Here is a 13,498-nt window from a genome sequence, read left to right on the forward strand (position 1 = left end):
GCTCTAGAATGGCATTCTTGGAGGGGACCAAAAAAATGAAAACTGGCTCATGTTTACATTTAATCTGCTTCATACATTGATTTTTGTCATGTTACCTGTCAAACCACTGAACAAACTAAATAATTGCTTAAGCAGCACTGATAGAGACGTGACAGATTATTCAAGCATTGTGATTCTTTGTTCTCATATATCTCATTAAGAAATGATGATTGGTTCCATTTACAGCTCTTAAGTTGAATTCAGTAACTACTGACACATGAACTCAGCCTGGCATCTACTAATTTTTTATTGTTCTCAAGCAGAAATTGCTCCTGCCAAAGTCTCTCCTGCATACCATTTCAGTGTAGTGGCTGATGTTTTTTTAACGATGCAACACAGAAGGGAAAAAAAACTCCAACTGACTTCTCCACTGATTTACAGCACCCATGGAATGAAAACAAATAAAACTTCTTGTATTCTGTACTTCTCCCCTTCCCCCACCTCCTTTTTTATTTTTAACCAGTATTATTTCATTAAATAAGCTCACAGCACATCCCTGCAAACAGCTGAGCTGGCAGGAGGAGGGAACTGTCCTGTGGGATGTGTTCAGCCCCTTCCTCTTCTGTTGTGGAATTGCAAAGTTCCTTCTTAGCCTTTTAACTTTATAATGCTGTTTGAAAGCTCAGAGAAAGGAGCAGACAATGCTGCTATTCCAGCCTGCTGCTGAGTATCAGGGATTCTCTTGACTCACACAGGAAAACCTCCAAGCTGTGGAAATCAAAGGCAGAATTTTACAGCAACGTTGAGATGCTACAAATTATTGAAGAGAAAATAAGAGAGAACCAGTTGTGCTTTTGTGTGCCACCCTCTGACTTCAGGGAGATCTACAGTGACCACAAAGCCAACACACAAGGAGACATCTGAGTACACATTTTACAGGCACTCTCCAAAGCCAAAATTGCAGGTTTTAGACAAGAGATGGAAAGCAGGGATTTGCTGCAGCAGAGGTAACGTGGAGGTGGAGGACTGGAGGAGAGGGAAGGACCATTGTGCTTTTAACTTCTCATTAGTCTGGGTTCATTCCCATTAGCTAATTGAGCACAGGGGCACCACACAGTTTCTGCCTCCCCCTAAATGTAACCCAACCATGAAGAGAAATTCAAACTACAGAATAAATCAACAATATTCACAATGCTCTTAAACAGCTTTTGCCAAATGGCACAATTCATTGTCTATGCATTCATTAATGAAGCCAAACAACGTGCTGTTTGGCAAAAAAAAATGCTATTTATGGCCACATATCTCTATAATAAAAAATAATATATAGTATTATATAGAGTATATAATACTATATATACTATATATAGTATATACTATATATATACACTATAATATATATACTATAGTATATATAGAGTATAGTATAAATAAATATATAGTAAAAATACTATATACACTATATATACTATATATAGAGTATATACTATATATATATACACTATAATAGATATACTATAGTATATATATAGTATAGTATAAATAAATATATAGTAAAATACTATATAAACAGTATTTTTAATATGTGGGCATACATAAATTTACACACTATATATATATATATAATATTACACACACATAGACCTGTGTCTACTTATATGTATATAGAGGGCTCCTCCACCTTCCTCACAACCACGTGGCAGAGCAAGACAAAGATGTCACAACACCCCACAACGTCCAGGGCAAACACTGGCACTGAAGCTGCCACTCATTTAAGTGGTCACTGAATATGATGGAAGTGCACTGGTGCAGTACAAGCTGTCCTGTCCAAAAGACCCAAGCCTATGAATTTTTCCAGCTCATGAGCAAGGAGGGGGATTTAAAAGTCTCTAGAGCCAGTTAAGCTGCAGCTGAATTCCATTGCTCTGCTTTGCCCCTTTGCTCTCCTTTCATCTTTCCCCTCACCTGCAGAACCAATCTGTTCTCAGCTTCAGTGACTGTTGTGTTCCCTTCCAGCAGTGGCAAAAGGGAGCAAATTTCCTTTCTGGGCACAAATCATCTCAGCTCTTACTCAGGAATCCTTTAATCACTTCATTGCTTTCCATTAAAAATGCAAGATTCATCAGAGACACTCGTTCAGTGGACTTGCCTACAAAGCTCTCCAAGATTTTTTTTCTTTCAGGGTCTCTCTCTTAAGGGCATAAAATTTAGGTCTATGACATAAATTACATGGCTGTGGACAGGAAAATTAGCCAGTAAAATTACTCCAGATACACCTTAACATGCCCAAGACCAGAAGTCTCCCTGCAGTACCTCTATACCCTGTGTCTATGTGATTTTGAGAACCATTTTTTTCATCTCATTTCTTGGTACATCTCCCCGACACCTAAATATACAGCCTCCTCCTTCCTTAAAGGCATCAGTCAAACCTGCGACAGGGGACATCTCCCTTCCTTCTAAATTATTCCTCTTTTGCTCCAGTGCCTGGGTCATTGGGCCAAAAGGAGCCACACTGTTTTTCTGCTCCATTAATGTTTTTATCTAAGCATCTTCCCATCGTGCTTCAAGCAACTTGGCTAACAAGCTGTGTGTTGTTTGCCCCCCTCTTCTCTCCCCAGAAGAGATAAGAGGGGTTTGTGTTGCTTCATGGTGCTTTTTTTACATTTGAGAGCATTTTATTTTGGGAGGGAGAGCTTGTTTGCTTTGCAATATTCAGGTTGCTATGTAATTATGCTAGAGAAGGTGTCTCAAAACACTATGGCTTACACCCAGAGAAGGAGGTGGTGTTTTTGTGATGCTCATCATCAGCCCATGGAAAAGCTTAACAGTGTCAGATTTTCCCCTCAAAAAAAAAAAAAAAAGTTGAACAAATTAATTACACCCCTACGGCAAGAAATCCCATTAAAGCAGAGGTGTAAGGCTGATGCTGATCCCAGAGCTTTAGATGGTCCTTAAGATAGCTCAGGCTGCAGCTACAAAATGTCCCAAAGTGAAAGACAAAGCCTTTGGATTTGTACAGGTGCTCTCCTAGAAAACAGCATGGAGAGCACAAGTGGAGTTTAACGAGCTCACAGTGTCCTGTGCCACTGGCAGCACACACCAAGCACCGTGCTGTGCATGAAATCCCCAAAACACCACAGGCTTCGTGGCTGAGCTGCTTACCCTGAGAGGCTGGAGAGGACCAGAGTGAGCAGAGGGAGGAAATCTCCAAGCCAACTCAAAATAACAGTGAAGGATCACCCAGGGATGCTCCAGCAACCTCTCTCAGCTATGGCTGAATTTGATTAGCAACCTGTGCCTTCCCCAGAGGAGTTTTCCATATGGCTGCAAAGCCTCTAAGTGCTCTCCTCTCCCTTCAGCTCTCTTTTGGGTTGTTTGGATTTTCTGTGTAGTTTTGGGTTTTTTTCACAGTTTTTCATCCAATAGATTCCATCATTTCTGCCCTTGCCCATCACAGTGGGGCAGCAGGGTCACAGCTGGTGAGTTTGTATGGAAAACATGCCTGGTTGAAGCTGGGTCCATTGAATTATTTAAGCTGGGCTGGGAGGCTGGGATCCTGCTGGGAGCAATCCTGCATCACCCCAAGAGCTGCCTGGACTGTTCCAGCTCTTCATAGCTCTGGGCAGCTCTGGATTCCTCTGAGCAGCTGAAACAACACAGCAATAAAGCACCCACGCTGTTACCAACAGCCCAGAGACAGTGCTCTGCATCTCCAAACCTCAGCTAGTAAAGATGATTTATCTGTGATGACCCTGGGTGAATCACACACAAATAAATAGATTTTGAGGACCTTGGTGCTGACACAGTGCCCATTACTAAAAGGAAGCAGTAGAGTCCCCTGCATAAGGCTGGAGTTAGGATTCAAATGTAATTCCCAACTTTTGGGTGTTCAGGCTTGAAAGAATATGTCTTCAAATCCTCAACTTAAATTAGTGGGAGCATTAAGAGCAAGAAAATGAGAAGAATTCTGCAGAAATAAGTGCAAAGGAAAGGATCCAGCTGGGAGATGCCACAATTCTTTACCCTGTTGCTGCTCCTGGTCATTTGCATCATTACAAGCACCTCCTTTTTATTCCTCCTGGAGACACTAAGAAGACTGAAACTGTTTGATTTCTCTCCAATTTGAGATATTAGACAACCAAAACAAAAATTAAAATAGAAATAAATAAATCCTCAATATAACTAAGCCAGCATGTCTTAAACTGTTGATATTTTAACTGTGACCCATGATATTGCTCAGGAAAAGATCAGGCAAAATCAGTGAGCTACTATTACAGAGGATCCCCAGCACTGTGCTCAGCTGTTCTACACATAGATCAGATCCAAAACAGAGCTTCCCAGTAGCTTTTTCTTAGCACATCCAGTGTTTAAAAAAAAAAAGAAGAAGAAAAAAGGCTTTTTAACTCAGCCAAAAAATTCTGCTTGAGAGCATTATTTTGATTTAACCTTATACAATCTGTTTGGTGAGTAATTCTGGCATAAAACTCAATATGCAGCTTTCAACATGGAAACATCAGTGAAAGGGCCTTCAAAAGTTTATTAACAATCTGTTATTTATAGCTTTCTTTTTCAAAAGTGATTGGCACAACATTCGTAGGAAAATTATAGGAACCGCCAAGTCAGATAATAAAAAAACATATTGGTGTTAAGATTTGATGGAAAGGTTTTAAGGAACACTATGATTGCTAGAAATGAGACATATTCTGATTGCTAAGCCAGCTATTTGTCACTCAACAACAGCCCAATCACACACATATGTTTGCAAATTATTGTTATTGTTGTTAATTATTATTTACAGAGAAGCACTGAAATGCAAGGTGGTTTGAATTCCAATGAAAATGACAGATCGCTGCCCCGAGGAATTTTTTATCCCTCCTTTCACTCATTACCTGTTTACCAACAGCACCCACTTAGTTCCAACTTGTTTTCCTGCTATCTAAAATGACTAGAAAATTAGGTCCTATTAAGTAATCATGAATATAAACTGTGAGTCACTGGTTAAGTGAATACCATTACTGGCAATAAATTCAAAATCCTATTATAAATGCCTGTTATTGTCAAGCAGACCAAAACAATACCACTTTATTCAATATTAATTGTATCCTTGGATGCTTGAAAGGATTAAGTAACCCCAACCAATATTCTGCACGTAGTCAGGAGAACTGGGTGTGAAGGACAACAAAAATAATTGAGGTCAGTAACCAAGGTGGAGAGAAAAAGAGGCAAAAAGGAAGGAAGACATACATGGAGAGATCTTTCTTTCAGCTCCTGTGTGAAAGCAGATGGAGGGTGAAGGAAGCAGACAGGCTGCTCCAGATGGCAGGAGAAGAAGGCTCTCACACCCACTGTGTTGTGGCTGTGATGGGAACAAGAGACTTTTGGTTAAAGGATTCCTGTAGGGCTCCAAGGAGTTGGGTTCAGCTCTGTCCACCACCTCTCCACCCTCTGGGTTTTGCTTGCTGGGAGCTTCTGGGGTGCCAGCTACCAAAAAAGCACCAGTGTTCTTGTGCATGATTTGTCCTACACAAAGAGCAGTCATGGAATAGATATTTGTTATATTGAAGTCCTGAGGATTAAGTGTTGGCCAATGCAACAATCACATTTTCCTAAGCAAAAAATAGCAGGAGAAAACCCAAACTGTTTATTCCAACCCAACCCTGGTATCTTCCTGTCCCCTGGCTGGTCAAGCACCCTCCTTGGCTGCACAGGTATGCAGGTGAGCTCAGACAGGACCAAGGCACACTTGAAAAAGAATATCCACAGAAAAAGAGACAAGGCAGGGGAAAAAATGAGGCAAGGCATCAAAACTTGCAGACAAACAGGCTGACAAAGGAAGCATGAGCACATATGTGAGCTGACAATACAGCAACTGTGTGTCTCCAGAGTTATGTATTCACCTGAAAGCTTTTGATTATTGAGTATTTTGAAACCTTAATTTCACATGATGAAAGAAAATTGGCCTTTAGGCTACACTGTTGCCCCAAACAAGCACTTTCCAGAAGTGTGAACCAGAGCTGGAGAGCTGTCAAAAATTCCTTTCCACCAATGGCTGCCAAGTTTTTTTCCCAATCCACACCATCAGCCTTTAAATCCATTGGCCATCTTACTTTCCTTTCTTTCCCATTTCAATTCCAGCTGAACCCTCAGACCTGTTATTTTCTGTAACTGTTCAAGGAAGACCAACAATTTACATCAAAAGATACCAACTCATTATTTTTAAGCTTTCAAGAACAAACTGGATAGAAACCTATGCCAGGAGATAGCAAACAGGATTACCTGGTTTAAAACAAAATGCATCACTTTAAATGAGTCCTAACGTATTTTTCTGCTTTCACTAAATACACAAACTAAAACATCTGAGTTGTTTCACACCACTAAGTTAAACATTAATATTTAGACCTCAGCTTTCACTCCTCCCACAGATCTGAGAGAGGTGCTATAAGCACCTCTTAGAAAGAATTATCCCTGACCCCAAATGGGTTTGACAGCGAGATTCCCAGAGTTATGGATTGTAAGGTCAGAAATGACCATGAACTCTCTTCCTCTGTAAACATGGACAAGAGGCACTTTCCTGCTGCTTGTAGCCTGAGAGCTTTCAGAGCTCCCAGAAAATCATCCCAGAGGAGATGAGATCTACCTGCCTTCATGGTTTGCTCCAGTGGTTCATGAGCTTTGCTCCTGAAAACCTGCACCTCAACTTCAGCCTACTGCATTTGCTCCCATGAAGATTTTTTTTTGGTGAAATATTTCTTTAATTTAAACAAACAAGGGGAAATACTGAACTGAGGAAAATATGAAACAATCTGACAGAGCCACTGAGGTGTCATAAAAGAGAGGCAGCAATTGCTGGTAATGTCAGCAGAAACTCGAAAATCAGACAAACCCTCAATCATCACAGGGGCCATCGAGCCAAGGCAAACACAAATATCAACCTCTTTCTTCATGTCTTGAGAGCTTCCAAAATCAGTAGGGAAGAACTGAGTAACTTGCACGGTGCCTCAAGTGAAATGATCTGTTGTGTGAGTCCAGCTGATGGAAAGGCAGGATCTTTGACAAGAAGCAGCAGATCTTGAGGCCTCTGGTACCTCCCAGGCCCTCCTCTCCAGAGAGGGGTCCCTGCCAGGACCTGTGCTTGCCACCAGCCCCTTCTCACTGCTGGGAGCCCAAGGCACAGCCCCCATGAGGGTCTGAGCACCCAAACCAGGCAGGAGCAGGAGGAGCTCAGGAGAGGCAGGGTGAGGCTGCAGGGAGGGGAAGGCAGTGTGAGAGGACAGACAGACACAGCACGTACAGACACACAGCAGACAGCACGTACAGGTTCCTGACGGGTTCCTGTGCTCGTGTGCACTTGGGTGTGAGAGAGACAAAAGAGATCTGAGAGGAGGATGAGGAGTGACTTCATCCCACAGCATGAACCAGCACGTACTGGTGTGTAGAAGAGCCATGGAGGGTGCCAGGAGCCCATCAAATGGCGTAAGAGCATGGAAGTGACACAGATGAACCAAAAATTACCACAGAGCCCCAGAGAAGAGAGAAAAACAGAACCACCCATATGTTTTCTCTATACTGTGTTTTAGGAAAGTGCTGGAAACTTATTTGAAGCGTCTTATTTGTCTTCCCACCCAGCTCTTACCATGTTGTGGCCATACCCATGCAGCTCCCTCTGTTATCCTTACTGAGCTTTAAGAATCCACCACACCAGTTTTAAGGACAGCACTGGTATTTTTATAATTACTAAGTCTGAGCCTTTCTAAATATTAGAACTCTGATGTCAATTAGGCCTAATTACAGGTATCTTAGAAATATGGGTTGATCTAATTAGGCAGATCAAGTGATGGAACCTTCCTCTTTGACTACTCGGTGGCATGGTATTTCTTATTATTTCTCAGATGTCAAAATCTAAGGTTTAAAATGCCTTAGACATAATATATTTTAAATGTGGAGGGAAAAAAGTGATATTTCTGTGATCACTCATCAGATTCCTGCTATTGTGAAACCTCACATCTCTCAAGGGCTGGGGCAGAAATCCCCCTCTCCAGGCAGGCCCTCAATTCCCCTCTCAATTTGTCTTCCAGGGGGAACTGAGTAAAGCTGCAATAGGTGAATTTGTGTAAATTTAAAGAGACAAGAGTCAGATCCTCTTCTTTCCTCAAGCACACCTGTATTGACTTGGAAGGGACTAAAAATCACATTAGTTGAGGATCTGGCCCATTGCTATGATTTTATTTTATCTTTCACTTATTTTCCTTATTTTTTCCTAGCTACTTTTTCATGATTTGTAATTTCATGTCAATGGCTTAGCAGCAAAGAGGTCAAGTTCCAAAAGGGGCACTCAATGAACCTGTGCACATGGAGTGTGGTGCACGGTCCCACATGGAGTGAGAATGGATCAGGACCATCATACATATTGTAATATAATGACATACAAACTATAGCAATAATCATGTATTGTAAAATACACTAATATTGACTAATATTACCAAAACCTTTTGTTGACACTCTTCTTTTGTTGTACCTGAGAGATGGCAGCCCCAAAAGAAGATTGCACATGCTTTAATATTTGCATAAATACAGAATAGGGTAAATACAGGTTTGAGTACACCTGAGCCAACCACTGCATTGCTGGAACTTCTTTAGAAAAATATTATTGTCCAACAGCAGAGAGGAAACAACACAGACCCAGCCACCAAAGGAAACAATTCTTTGGGTGGAAAAGAGCTGCTTTCTTACATCTGGGCATGACATCCAGCTCAATTTCAGCATCAATGTGGCTGGACATGATTTACAGGGATGTGTAAATAATTTATTCCAGCTCTGGAAGGGAGAGCCGGCTACTCATTAGAGTTTCCTTGAAGCCCAAATGATGTAATGATTAACTGACTTAGGATCTTTTTAATAATTCCAGCAAATTTCAATTCTCCCGTGTTAAAGATCTGTTGAAGAGCTTTCATCCAGATGAAAGGCTCTTTTCTGAGAGCAAACCATTATTAAGGTGTACACACAGATTTCACATTCACAAATCAATGCACTTGAAACAAAATATGCTTTTAAAGTTTTTTTTTTCACTTTCTTCCCTGATTTGGGGAATTAGTACTTTTCTTTCTCTAGCCAATTTTACCACAGGCATTAAGACAGCTGCATGAAACACGGCTGTTTTTCTGTTTAAAGTGCTTTTAGCACTTTGGCATCCTGAAATGGAATGGCAGAGAAATGCAAAATACACTTACTACAATCCAGTACATTTCATTTGACATGCCAAGTTTTTCACTCCATGCTGGAGAAAAATCTATTAGCCAGTGAGATCAAGTGTTGGCTGTCCAACACAGTTCAGCTTTACAGTGCAGGAGGGACCAAAGCAGATTTTAACCCTGCTCCTAAATAATGCCATAGGAAAATGTTTTGGTGCAAATACTTTAAAGCTATTTATAATTATATAGTATAATTCCTATTTAAATACTTTATTATCCATAATTGAAAATGTTTCCCATCATTTAGGCTCCTGGACCCTGTCTATCTGCTGCTCAAATCAGTGAACCTCCCTTCACTGCCTTCAGTGGAAATGGAACAGGCACTTTAATGATTTGCACAGCAATGGCCTAAATTTTTTAGAAGCTTCACATCCTGGTAAGTCACACCAGACCTGGTAGGAACTGCAGGTGCTGCACTGGTGGGTGGCCAAGGACAGAAGCAAAACTCAGATTCAAATCTTCTAATTATCTGCCTGCCCTTGGAACCCAAGGAATGCACAACCAGAAGGTAACCCACGTGCAGGCTGCCAAACACACAGATATTCATCATTAAATACAGCTATGGCTGGAAAATAAACCAGCTCTATTATCTCTATGTGGGCCCAGGTTTGTAATCCAATTATTTTAATTTTCTAAAACTTTCTAAATTGACTGTTAAGTCAAGTTTGAAAACTTCACAGCTTCCACTCCCATCAGAAAGGACTTACCCACCAAACTGTGAGGCTCAGTTAATAGTTTGAGGCACAAATTTGCCATAATTAATGAATTTAATTTGCAACAGCCATGCTAACATGCATAACTATTAACTCTGACCAGCTTTACCTTCCTTGGGACCTACACCAGCTCCCTTTAACTACAGAGGGATCTGGATCAAGGCCACAGCATTAATTCCTCCTGAACCCCTTCGGCAGCACAAATTAACCCTTGCAGGTGGCTTCAAACCACAACCACAGAGATCTCAGAGGGATGTACAGCAGGAACCCCAGTGAATTGTCCTGCTGCTCCAACAAACCTCAGAGATTCAAACTTTCCTCCCCAGCACCCCTTGGCTCAGGAAGGGCTCTGCACACCTAAGGTGGCAAAGCAGGGCTCGTCTCTCCCAGCACGGAATTCTCACAGCAAAAACTCAGCGAGGGTGACAAGGATACATCACAACACTTGGCTCTTACGCTGCTTTTTTCTTTTTCAGAGACCTGGACAGACATTTATGTGATTTCCTAAGTGGGTGTTTTCTGGAGGGCTCTGCTATCCATGTTAAACCTCCAGCGTTTTTATAGGAAACCAACGAGCCCACGAACCAGAAATAACCTGCTTACAGGGAGCCTTCCCTTGGCAGCAGAAAGAAACTCAAATATTATAATCAAAACTCAAAAAAAATTAAAACTTAAATATTATAGTCAGAACTTGTTCAGCTCTGTTTTGGAAGCGGCACGGAGCGTACGAAAAGCCCTACTCGGGATTAACAGCGCTTGGTTTCGAGACACGCTGGAAGTTTCAATTAGAGCAGCTACGAGGAGCCCTGGCAATACAACCGAACTCTAATTTCAATATACACACACACAGCCCGTGTGCCGGCTCCTCCAGCACTCCCGGCTCCCTACCTCTGTAATATCCTGAGTGAGAAAATGACTTTAAACAAAAATAAAACTCTTTGCTCAGCCAAAAAGGCTCCAGCCTGTACCCCGCTTCCTTGCACCATCTGTGCGTGTTTTTTCTCAGCCTTCAAAAAAAAAAAAAAACCAAAAAACAAACCAACTCTAACGTTTTACTAATCTTTATGCCCCGCCACTATAAATAAAACAAATAAAGCCCAACAACAGTTAAGCATCGTAGCTAAAACACATCCAATCCACTCCGATTATTTCTGCTCGTCTGTCCACGAATAGCTGCAGCCATCGGCTTTAGGGGAAGCGTGCGAGTCAGACCGCATTTATTTACAGTTGCACTATCAAGCAAAAACCTCCCCCTGTCTCCTCTTTCTATGAATATTTTCAAACACTTGGGGTGTTTTATCGCTTTTTGGGGGACATGGCGGGGAGGGCGAGGGGTGATGCTAGCCCAGCTCCTGCCCCACAGTTAATTCTATTTTCCTGCGCGTTCCCAGGGCGCTGGGATGGACGCGCGGGGCGCGGGTGCGCAAACCCCGCGCACAGACCCGCACCCATCCGCGCAGGGACCGCGCATCCCCGCGGGAAGGGACAGCGCCCGCCCCCGGCCCCGCAGCCCGAGCCCGCCACCTACGTCCCCAGCGTCTCCTTGAACTCGAAGATCTTCTTGATGTCCTCCGCCTGCTTCTTCCAGGAGCCGCCGCCGTCCCCGTTCTCGCGGGCCATGGCCGCGCCGCGCAGCCCCGCGGATGCCGCGCCGCCGGCTCCGAGCCCTCGGGCGGCTTTTGCTTTCTTTTCTGCCGCGGCGGCAGCGGCCGCTGCTGTTTCTTCTTCTTCTTCTTTTTCCTCCTCCTCCGCCTCCTTCTTCTCCCCTTCCTCCTCCTCCTCCTCACACTTCCTGCCCGCCGCCGCTTTTATTTCCTCCGCGCTCCGGCGGGCTCCGCGAGTGTCACTTTTCCTGGGCTATTTCCTCCCAACTTTCTCTTCCCTCCCTTCCCTCCCCTCCTCCGCGCTCCCCCCGCGGAGTCGCTGCCGGGGCTGCCCCGTCCCTCCGTCCCCCTGCGCGCACCCGCGTCCGGGGTCACTTTGGTCCCTGACTGACCCGCCCCGCCGAAAACTCCCTCTTTTATTTGTTTGTTTGTTTTTCTTTTCTTTCTTTCTTTTTCTCTTTCTTTTTTTTTTTCTCTCTCTTTTGGAGGGAGGTCAGTGTTTCTCTTCCCCCACCCCCGTGCGGGGCCCCATGGGATGCTCAGCCTGCCGGGCGCGGTGCGGTGCGGAGCGGCTGTGCGTGGTTGTTATGGCAATGGGAGGAGGAGGAGGAGGAAGAGGAGAAAGCGGAGGAGGAAGAAGGAGGAGGCAGCCCCGCCGCTGCTCTGCTGCCTGGCGCTGCCCCTCCTGACTGAATGAAGATAATTCGCATTGCACCAAAACCACGCACGTCAAACGGGAGGGGAGGGAAAGCAGCGAGAGGGGGAAAAAAAATAAAAAAGGAAAGCCAGGAAGGAAAAAAAAAAAGGGAAATTAAAAAGGCACAGCACAAGCGGCCGCGCTGCCTGGACGGGCTCGGATGCGCGGGGGCGGCCGTGCCCACCTGCCCCGCACACGCACACACAGCCCTGGGATGTGAAACCCATCCCTCAGCAGGGACCACCCTCACCCAGCACTGCCCCGAAGCCAGGGGCACCCTGAGAGGGGTCGGCAGCCCGGGATGGGCATGGGGATGGGAATGGGCCCGGCCCTGGCCCCGCTCCCGCCCCGCCGGCACCGCCGCCCCAGCCCCGCACGGCTCCGGCCCCTCGCTCTCACACACCGGGATGGGATTATCGCTAAAAGCGGCTTTTTCTCAGCCACACTGAGACCTCTAGCGTCCTCTCATCGGGCACGGGCTGAGCTCTGATGCGGGCTGACGGGCAGGATTCGTCAGGCATCAGAGGGAATGATAGTCTGCCCTAACTGAGAGATGTTTACAGTTAAGGTCTTTGGACTTCAGTTTTGGAATATGTGAGGCACTAAAAATGTGTAATTCTTTTGGGACACCCAAGTTAGGTGACCAAATCAGAGGCTTTGCTGGTGGCAGTACAGGCACTCTGGTGCTTCAGGGGCAGCTCCAAACCTCATCATCAAATCATGACCTGAAAATAAATCCAAATACAAGGAGCTAAATAACATTTACTTTAAAACAAATGTGTATGCACTGTATGCACTTTACTGTTTAACATGTATTGTGTCTTTCAACAGATTCCTTATTTATTTTTTTTTCTGGAAGATGATTTTCCAGCTTTCTCATAATTTCTGAGCACAATTTGCACAGTGTCAGCCTATGAGGCTTTCCCTGGGCGTGGGCTAAACTGTGCCTCTCATCTCAGAGGGGCTGTGGCAGAGATGGGCATTCCTGGGGGGGTGAAGGTGAAACCCTGGAGCACAGGTTGGGGTGTTTGGGCAATGCTTCCCTCTGCTGGGCAGAGCCTCTCCTGTGTGTGCCAGCTCCTGTGGTTCATTTCTGCAGCCCTCTGGTGCTCTATCCAGCCTCATGGACAGCCCAAACATCTTGGGATTTCCCAACGATGGATGTTTGTGTGCTGCCACAGCACGAACTTTGGAACGGGTTTCCTTCTGCTCCTGACTTCATTCCATCTTCTCACCACCCTCAGGATTCGCAGTCACTCC

The 13,498-nt window shown here is 44.3% G+C and overlaps 1 protein-coding gene across 3 annotated transcripts in view; it reads right to left on the reverse strand.

Annotated features, from left to right (window-relative positions):
• CAMK1D (calcium/calmodulin dependent protein kinase ID) overlaps positions 1-11,788 on the reverse strand; it is a 218,390-nt gene extending 206,602 nt beyond the window's left edge. For 2 of the 3 annotated variants that reach the window (XM_064703023.1, XM_064703024.1), the window contains exon 1: positions 11,466-11,705. In XM_064703023.1, coding sequence (XP_064559093.1) covers positions 11,466-11,557 — 92 coding nt within the window. In that variant the 5' untranslated portion in view covers positions 11,558-11,705. Of the gene's footprint in view, positions 1-11,465 lie in introns of all 3 variants that reach the window. The other variant, XM_064703026.1, reaches the window with a different exon arrangement.
• Between the last annotated feature and the right edge of the window lie 1,710 nt (positions 11,789-13,498).

The sequence above is a fragment of the Zonotrichia leucophrys genome, chromosome 1A, assembly GCF_028769735.1.
Source record: "Zonotrichia leucophrys gambelii isolate GWCS_2022_RI chromosome 1A, RI_Zleu_2.0, whole genome shotgun sequence".
In the NCBI taxonomy this organism is placed as follows: Eukaryota; Metazoa; Chordata; class Aves; order Passeriformes; family Passerellidae; genus Zonotrichia; species Zonotrichia leucophrys.